The sequence below is a fragment of the Mandrillus leucophaeus genome, unplaced genomic scaffold, assembly GCF_000951045.1.
Source record: "Mandrillus leucophaeus isolate KB7577 unplaced genomic scaffold, Mleu.le_1.0 Scaffold526, whole genome shotgun sequence".
Classification (NCBI taxonomy): domain Eukaryota; kingdom Metazoa; phylum Chordata; class Mammalia; order Primates; family Cercopithecidae; genus Mandrillus; species Mandrillus leucophaeus.
The window spans coordinates 871,387-879,650 of NW_012105653.1; the positions used below are offsets into that span (position 1 = coordinate 871,387).

The 8,264-nt window shown below is 64.8% G+C and overlaps 1 protein-coding gene across 1 annotated transcript in view; it reads right to left on the bottom strand.

Moving 5' to 3' along the window:
- The window catches only part of COL6A1 (collagen, type VI, alpha 1), a 22,284-nt gene extending 14,020 nt beyond the window's left edge, over positions 1-8,264 (bottom strand). The window contains exons 1-13 of the mRNA XM_011996842.1: positions 8,067-8,264; positions 7,244-7,373; positions 5,569-5,769; positions 3,759-3,918; positions 3,379-3,507; positions 3,276-3,296; positions 2,929-2,949; positions 2,794-2,838; positions 2,041-2,094; positions 1,526-1,570; positions 1,402-1,428; positions 780-806; positions 642-686 (exon numbers count right to left, since the gene is read on the bottom strand). Of these exons, the coding sequence (XP_011852232.1) occupies positions 642-686; positions 780-806; positions 1,402-1,428; positions 1,526-1,570; positions 2,041-2,094; positions 2,794-2,838; positions 2,929-2,949; positions 3,276-3,296; positions 3,379-3,507; positions 3,759-3,918; positions 5,569-5,769; positions 7,244-7,373; positions 8,067-8,163 (1,002 nt within the window). The 5' untranslated portion in view covers positions 8,164-8,264. The remainder of the gene's footprint in view (positions 1-641; positions 687-779; positions 807-1,401; positions 1,429-1,525; positions 1,571-2,040; positions 2,095-2,793; positions 2,839-2,928; positions 2,950-3,275; positions 3,297-3,378; positions 3,508-3,758; positions 3,919-5,568; positions 5,770-7,243; positions 7,374-8,066) is intronic.

An 8,264-nucleotide genomic window follows, 5' to 3' on the forward strand; every position in this document is an offset into this window, starting at 1 on the left:
CCCTGGTCACTTTCACACCGTCCACCCCACTCCTCCCTGTCCCTCCCGCTGGGGTCACCTCACCCCGTCCCTCCCCGTCCCTCCCCGTCCCTCCCCATCCCTCCCCTGGTCACCTTCACACTGTCCACCCCATCCATCCCCTGGTCACCTTCATGCCGTCCACTCCGTCTCTCCCCATCCCTCCCTGTCCCTCCTCGTCCCTCCCTGTTCCTCCCGAGGTCACCTTCACGCTGTCCACTCCATCCCTCCCCATTCCTCCCCATCCCTCCCCATCCCTACCCATCCTTCCCCTGGTCACCTTCATGCTGTCCAACCCATCCCTTACTGTCCCTCCTACCAGGGTCAGCTTCACTCCATCACTCCCCATCCTTCCCGACCCTCCTCGTCCCTCCCTGTCCCTCCTCGTCCCTCCCTGTCCCTCCTTGTCCCTCCCCATCCCTTCTCATCCCTCCCAGTCCTTCCTCGTCCATCCCCATCCCTCGTCATCCCTTCCCCGGGTAACCTTCGCGCCATCCACTCCGTCCCTCCCATCCCTCCTCATCCCTCCCCTGGTCACCTTCACGTCGTCCACCCCATCCCTCCCCAGTTACCTCCCCGTCCCTCCTCATCCCTCCCCGTCCACCCCATCCCTCCCCAGTCACCTTCACGCCGTCCACCCCATCGATGCCACGCTTGCCCTTCTCTCCCTGTGAGGCGGGAAAATGAAGGCAGGGGTCAGGTGCAGGTCAGACATGCTGCCGTGGGGGCAGAACTCCCTCCTCCCAGCAGCCCACACTCACCTTGTAGCCCTTGGGTCCCCTGGAGCCCTGCGGAGACAGGAAGAGGATGTGAGGGGGTGTTTGGGGTGGGGAGGGCAGAGCAACCTTGGCTTAGGCCCACACAAGGCAGGGGCTCCAGTGCCCCCAACCCAAGGGGGCAACATCACTGCTGAGAATCATGGGGTCTGACAGTGATGGGGAAGGGTCACTCTGCAGAGGGTAGCCGCCCGTGGGACCCCCGCTCCAGAGAAAGTAACCGCCGTGGGACCCCAGTGGGACCCCCACACTGCAGAGGGTAATCGCCCGTGGGACCCCCACTCTGCAGAGGGTAACCGCCGTGGGACCCCCGTGGGACCCCCACTCTGCAGAGGGTAGCCGCCCGTGGGACCCCCGCTCCAGAGAGGGTAGCTGCCCGTGGGACCCCGCTCTGGGGTGGGGTGAAAGTGACACAAGTGCCCCTGCTGGGTGCCCGGGTGGCTGTCCTTGTCCTTCCAGATGGAGGGGACGGCGAGGGGCGGTGGAGCGGGTCTGCCAGGCATGTGGTCTCCTGTCAGGGACGCGGTCCTCATCCCCGGGGACACCCTCGTCCAGGATGGCACATCTGCGCCCGGAGGGACCAGCTCCGAGGTCGAGCCTCACTCACCTTCTCCCCACGGCTCCCTTTTTCTCCCTACACGCCCCCAGAAGAAGAGGAAGAGAAGGCTTGTTAGTGCCGCGCAGGGCTGAGGGCACCGCTGGGCTCGGGCGAGGAAAGCTGGGGCACGTACCTTCATCCCCTGGTACCCAACAGGTCCGAGGTCCCCGGGTCTTCCCTGGAACACAGGAGGAAGCGGTGAGACACCCCTGGAGGGGCAGGGGCAGGGGCCAGTCCCACCCAGCCCCACACCCCTCCCTCCAGCCCAGGCCTGGTGAACGCGAGAGAGCCGCCCTGCTGCACGGGGCCCACGGTGCCAAGGGGCTCCAAGGTGGAGCTGGGGGAGGGAGGTCTATGGATAGGATTTGGGCCAAGAAGCCACAGCAGAGGCCCCAGATGGTGCCGGCCTGAGCACTCTGGGCCACCTCCCCACCCAGCCCCTCCCTGGCAGGTGGGCTCAGGGGCTGCCCGGGGGGCTGCGTGGAAGGAGGGCTGGGCTGTGGCCCCTCCAGGCCTGCTCCCACCCATAAGGAACAGGCAGAGTGACTTTGGCGCTCAGAACCCAGACACTCTTCCAGAAGTTTCCGAGGCCTAGTCGTTCCCCGCCTCCAGCTTCTTAGGGCCCCCACCCCACAGTCAGGCACTCACAGGGTCTCCGGCTTCTCCCTTCTCTCCCGGGAGCCCGGGCTTGCCTCGTTCTCCCTGGAACATAAACCAGGTCACGGTTGGGGGCAGTCCCGTTTCCTTCTAAAAAGCTGGCTCACAAAACAGGTTTTTAAAACACACTTCGTCCAGTCTTCAGGGATCACAGGGCTTTAAAGCACCTTCCCCATCACTCCTGGTCAGCCTGGGTCTGGGAGCTCCACCCCGCACGCCAGCTCCCCGCACTCCCTGCCTCCGTTCCTGTCTGCTCAGCTTTGCTGACCCCCAGGCACGGGCGGGACGGATGTGCAGCACAGAAGCCCCCCAGGCCCACGGCTCGACCCCCAGGAGATGGCCATGGCCCACAGCTGCTGGGTTGGATGGTTATTAGGAGAAGCCAGAAATCCGAAGCCCACGAGCAGCCCCGTGGCAAGCTGCAATCACCAGCAGCTAATTCTAACGTGTAAGGTCATCCTGTGTGAGCCACACACGACTGGGGGCCCCACGTTCTCACCCTCCAACCCCCAGAAAGGTCCTTCTCCTGAGCAGAGTGCGGCTGAGGGCAGGGCAGACAGAGACACCCTCAGAAGCCCCCAACGCCCCCAGGACAGCCCACACCCTGCACGGGCCAGAACCCGCCTGCTGGACCCTCCTGGTGGACGTGGGTGCCCAGGAGGCTTTGGTCCCGCCACCCCCACTCCCAGGCCCCGAGCTGCAGGGACACCCCACAACACACGAGGAGCAGGGGTGACCACTCACCTCGAAGCCGGGGTCGCCCCGGAGCCCCGGAGGTCCTCTTGCAGGCTGCAAGGCAGAGGGGACGGTCAGCCCGGACCCCAGACTCAGGTTCTCAGGGTGAAGGGCACGGGGTCAGGGGTGGGGGGCCACACTCACCTGGCATTCGAAGGAGCAGCACTGTGGGGGGGAAGGCGTGGAGATGAGTCAGTGGGAAAGGCACGGACACGTGGCCGGGACACCCAGGGTGACATGTGACCCAGGCACATGGGCAGACGGACACACGGGTGGACACACAGGCGGACACACGTCCCAGGCACACGGGCAGACGTGCAGGGGGACACACGTCCCGGGCACACGGGCAGACACATGGGCAGACACGCAGGGGACATGTGTCCCGGGCACATGGGTGGCTGTGCATAGGGACACGCATCCTGAACACCAGGTGGACGCGTGGGTGGACGTGCGCGGACTGCTGGCTGGGGGTTGGCGGGGAGGGCTCTTACCACTTGCTCCACGTTATTTTTCTGAAAAGAGAAATGGAAGTGTAGAATTACTTTCCACCTGGGGCCACCGTGGGCCTCCCCGTCTCCCGGGCAGGGGCCTCACGATCATGTCCACGATGGTGTCGATGGTCTGGCTGATGACCTCCTCCGCGTCGCGGCTCTGGCCCCAGTCAGCCGCCGTGAAGTTGCGCCGGTACGTGTGGTCCGTGGCGATGATGCTCAGACGCGGCTCCTGGGGGCAGTGTTCAGGGCGGGCTGAGCAGGGCTGGGACCCCTGACGGCCGGGGCCGCTTCCCACAGGGCCAGAGCGGGGGCTGGGGCGCTCCAGGCTCCTCAGCAGGAGGGGCTGGCCTCTCAGGGGCAAGGGTGGCCGGCTGGAGTCCCCACACCCTCCTGAGGACCAAAAGACGGTCCCAGCTGCCGAGGGCCTTGCAGCTGCCACTCCATGAGGTTGGGGGCATCTGCGGGGCGGGCGGTGCCTACCAGGTGGTCGGGCGTGATGGCCACTGAGAAGACTTTGACGCCCAGGTGCTTGGCCTCGTTCACTGCGTCCTCCAGCCCCCCGCATGGCTCCTTGTAGCCCTCCAGGGGGTGCCCGTCGGTCACCACAATCAGGTACTTGTTCTCCTTGAGGTGGGAGCCCCTGGACAGGAGAGGGCAGCATGAGACCCCGAGACTAGGTGGGGGACCTGGAGGGAGACCCAAGCCCATCTGGGAGGTGCAGGTCCCCGTCTCATCGCGAGAAGCTGTTTCTCTTTGCTGATCCTGGCTGTACCGTGAGGATTACTAAAAAGAACCTCAGCGTGGGGAATAATGCTCTGTGGCTCTCATTTCTCTCAACTGCTTTGGAAAATTCACGCCCTCCCAGGAGAGGCACCCATGACCCCAAAGGAGGCTTGGTTCCTGGGGTGCCCCGGGGCACAAAGTCCCCCGGCCAGTGAGTGGAGGCTGAAAGGGGCAGGGAGGGTGCCCTCCGAGATGCCCGCCTCGTCTACCCACAAGCTGCCTCAACTGAAGGCTGCTGTGTCACTACGGCTTTTGCAGGAAATGGGTGTGATGAGCAAACAACAGGGCGATCCCAGAGTGCCCCAAATCAAACCCCCCAAAGGGAAGGTGAGAGCAGATGGAAGGAGGGCAGCGTCACAGGGCAGTGGAGCGGGCTGCTGGGGACACTGAGCATGTCGGCCTGCAGGGCGAGCTCATTAGGAGGAGTCATATCTGTCTGTGGCTTCCACGGCGGGGCCACACTCTGACATGCGCGGCCACGTCCCCCACGCACCCCCTGCAGAAAGCAGACGACTTCCTAGCGACTCCAAGTCCCCCAGGTCCCAGCTTGGCACCAACTCTGGCGGGAGGTGGGCACAACCACTGGAAAGTGAGTGTCCGGCCCACGCCGGCCGTGTGGGCCTCTGAGACCGACCTCGGGAGAGGCTCCCCCCGTACCGCTCGATGGACAGGGCAGCCCCGGGACCCCCACTGTGATCCTGAGGCCTCGGGAAGGGTGGGGAGGCCACGTTCCCCTCCAGACACTCTGGGGCTTGCAGCCCCTCTCTCCCCACATCTGGACGCTGGGATGAGAGGAAACCCCTCAGTCCAGAAAAATCCCCGAGAAAGCAAACGAAACTCAGCGCGTGCTTCGGGTCTGATGAGAGTCAGTTTCAGTGATCCTGGCCCTGCTTGGTGGTGATGCTGTGGGGAAAACCAGCCCTGTCTCCCTGTCTCTCAGTCTCTCTGCCTCTGTTTCTGGTCTCTCTGTCTCTGTCTGTCCCTGTCTCTCTGTCTGTCTCTGCACTTCTCTCTCTGTCTCTCTGCCTCTGTCTTTTTCTATCAGTCTCTGTCTCTCTCTGTTTCCCTCTGTCTCTCTCTCTATCTCTGTCCCTGTCTGTTTCTGTCTCTCTGTCTCTGTTTCTGTCTCTATCTCTGTCTCTCTGTCTCTGTCTGCCTGTCTCTATTCCCATCTCTGTCTCTCTGTCTCTGTCTCTCTGTTTCTGTCTCTCTCTATCTCTGTCTCTCTGTCTCTGTCTGCCTGTCTCTATTCCCATCTCTGTCCCTCTGTCTCTGTCTCTCTCTGTCTCTGTCTCTCTCTGTCTCTGTTTCTCTCTGTCTCTCTCTGCCTCTCTGTCTCTGTCTCTGTCTGTCTCTGTCTCTTTCCTGCCCACAAAGTGGTCAGGGAGGCCATACAGCCTCCAAGAGAACAGGGAGGCTGCAGCTGAAGCCGCACAGGGACCCCAGGCCAACCCCGGCCCAGGCTGGGTACCACGTGTGAGAGCTGCGTGGGCAGGAGGCCACTCACCCCACGAGGAGCTGCTCCAGGCCCTTCTTGATGGCACAGTCAGTGTAGGTGCCCTTCCCAAAATACTTGATGGCGTCCACTCTGCTTTTGAGGGTGTCGCGGTCACCGGGCATGCGCGTGAGGCCTTGGATGATCTCCACGTCGTCGCTGTAGTGCAGTGCACCCGCGTTCCACACCAGGTTTCGGTCACAGCGGTAGTACCTGCCAGGAACAGGCACGGCGGGCGTCAGGCGGGCGGCCCCTGGCACCATCACTGCCCATCCCAGGGCGCGACGTCACCCAGATGGATGGGCTGCCCCACCCTGGCCGAGGCTGACACACAGCTGGACTTCCCCGTGGCCCTGAGGCCGGCCCTCCTGGAGGGCTGTGTGGGCAGGTGTGGCCAGCAGGTGACCTGCGCTCCGATCCCCCAGCGTCAGACCAGGAGCCCTGAGCGTGTGGCCCTGCTGGGGTGGGGTCCTCGGGCCTGCAGTGGGGCAGCATGACTGTGGGGGAAGGAGGCACCCAGGGAGGTCTGAGCACCTGGGCCCGAGGCTCTCAGGGGTCTGCTCTGCCCCAGCCCGAGGTGGGCTCGCGTCTGCCCCACCCGCCCTCCCGCCCATTCAGCAGAGTGACCGCAGCTCCTGCAGGAATGCCAGCGGCAATGTGGGGATGACTCCGCCCCATTTCACAGGTGGGAAACTGAGTCATGGGGAGCCTGAGTAAAGGCAACAAGGGTGACTCAGGGGACGCTGGGCCACATGGCCGCCCTTCCCTGGTGCCATCCACAGCCAGACCCCCCAACACACTGCCTCACGGGCCTGGCCACGTCCACTAAGCTCAGGGTTTCTAATCCCAATGGCTCCCGCTGGGCACGGTGGGGGTTGGCAGGTACACGGTGCTGTTACCGCAGCCTCTGACTGTGCCCCTTCTGGTGGCGGGAGGCTCAGGCCCAGCGGCCAGTCAGCAGGGTCAGGGAAGACTGGGGGGTCCTTTGCCAGCTGAGCTGTGTCCCCATTGCCAGGGCCCGTCTCAGTGGGGGAGCCCCCATTCTACATGCCCCACCCCCACGGCCCTGTGGACCCACGGGACGGACCCCTCCCTCCCCGCCGGTGTGTCCTCAGCCACATGCACAGATGGAGGAACGCGGAGCAGAGTGTGCCGGGTCCCAAGCCCAGAACCAAGCCTGGGGGCCCTGGGGCTGCAGAGCGAAGCCCCTCCCGGCCCCTGAGTCAGGGAGCTTCAGAACGTGGAATCCAGGACCCAGGTAGAGGTTCTCATGGCCCACAGAACGAACCAGGGCCCGGGTGGTCAGTGAGGGGCTGCTGGGCACCCGGCAGGACTGCGTGGCTGGGCCAACGCGCTGAGCCCTCTTGGTCAGCCTGCGGGAGCCTCTCTTCCCTACGTCTCAGCCTCACTGTCACCTGGGACGGGTGCCACCCCCACGAGCAGGGTCTCAAACCAGCTCACTCTGGAGGGCGCTGGGAGGGGCTCAAACTGGCTCACTCTGGAGGGCGCTGGGAGGGGCTCAAACCGGCTCACTCTGGAGGGCGCTGGGAGGGGCTCTGGCCAAGGCAACGCGCGCCCTTCTTAGAGGGGAGGTAGAGGCCATCGCGCCCGTGGTCCCCTGGGCCCCCACCCCACCCTCCAAGAAGCCCAGAAGCACCGGAGGAAGGTCACGGGGCATCCCTCCTACCTGTCCCTCAGGTTGTCGATGAAACGCTTGGTGAAGGACTTGACCTTGTCCACGAGGGCCCCGTAGGGCTTCAGCCTCAGGGCCACACTCTCCGAGGTGTCCAGTACAAAGAACAGGTCCACGGGGCAGTCTGGCCGAAGACGGAGGAGAAGGGCCTTCGCGCTCTCCCCCCGTTCCCCGAGTCTCTGCTGGGCCTGCCCTCCCCGCCAGCCCAGCGCCTGCAGCAGAGCCCGGGGCCTGGAGCGGCTCTCCCGGGAAAAGGCCGCAGGACGTCCCTCATCCCTCGGTGGCGACGGTGGGGAGCGGGTGGAGTGAGAGACCCCAAACCGCTCCTGTGCCCCGAGGGGAGTCAGAACCCTTCACAGCCTCCCCCGAAGGGCAGGGCGTCCCTGGCATGGGACTGGACAAATGAGACCTCACGTGAAGGTTTCTCGCTGGATTCAGAACCAGCAGCGGCACGACTTAGTCTAGAACGGGGGCCGTGCGTCTGGACTCACTGCCAGGTGAGGGGTCAAACGGATTCACGGCTCGACGGCGTTCCCAGAGCGCTGAGACAGCCCCGCACCAGCTCCCCCTCGCCTGGGAGCCCCTCCCGAGCTGCCTGCTGTCCTTCCCTGCTGAGAATGCTGACCCTCTACGGGCCCCGACCAAGGCCTGGTGGGGCAGAGCTGGGCGCTGCAGCCGCCCCGAGCAGGGAGTGGGGCTCAGGGGCTCCAGGCCCCCAGTCTGCAGTTCCACGGTTGGGAAGGGACCCCGCACATCTGGCCCTGGCCGGTAGCAAAGAGCGGGGAGTCTGGAGCCTCCACCCCCAGCCACCACTCACCCTGGAAGGCCACCGCCCTGGGGGTCTCCGGCTCATCCTGCCCGGCCGTCCAGCAGGCCTGCAACAGCAGGGGCAGCAGAGCGCGGGCTGCCCTCATGTCTGGGGCCTGCAGTCACCACACAGCGCGGCCAGGGCAGGGTGGGCCTCCGCGGCCGACCAGAGACCGAGGCTGTCTTCTGCTCCCAGCCAGAGTGAGAG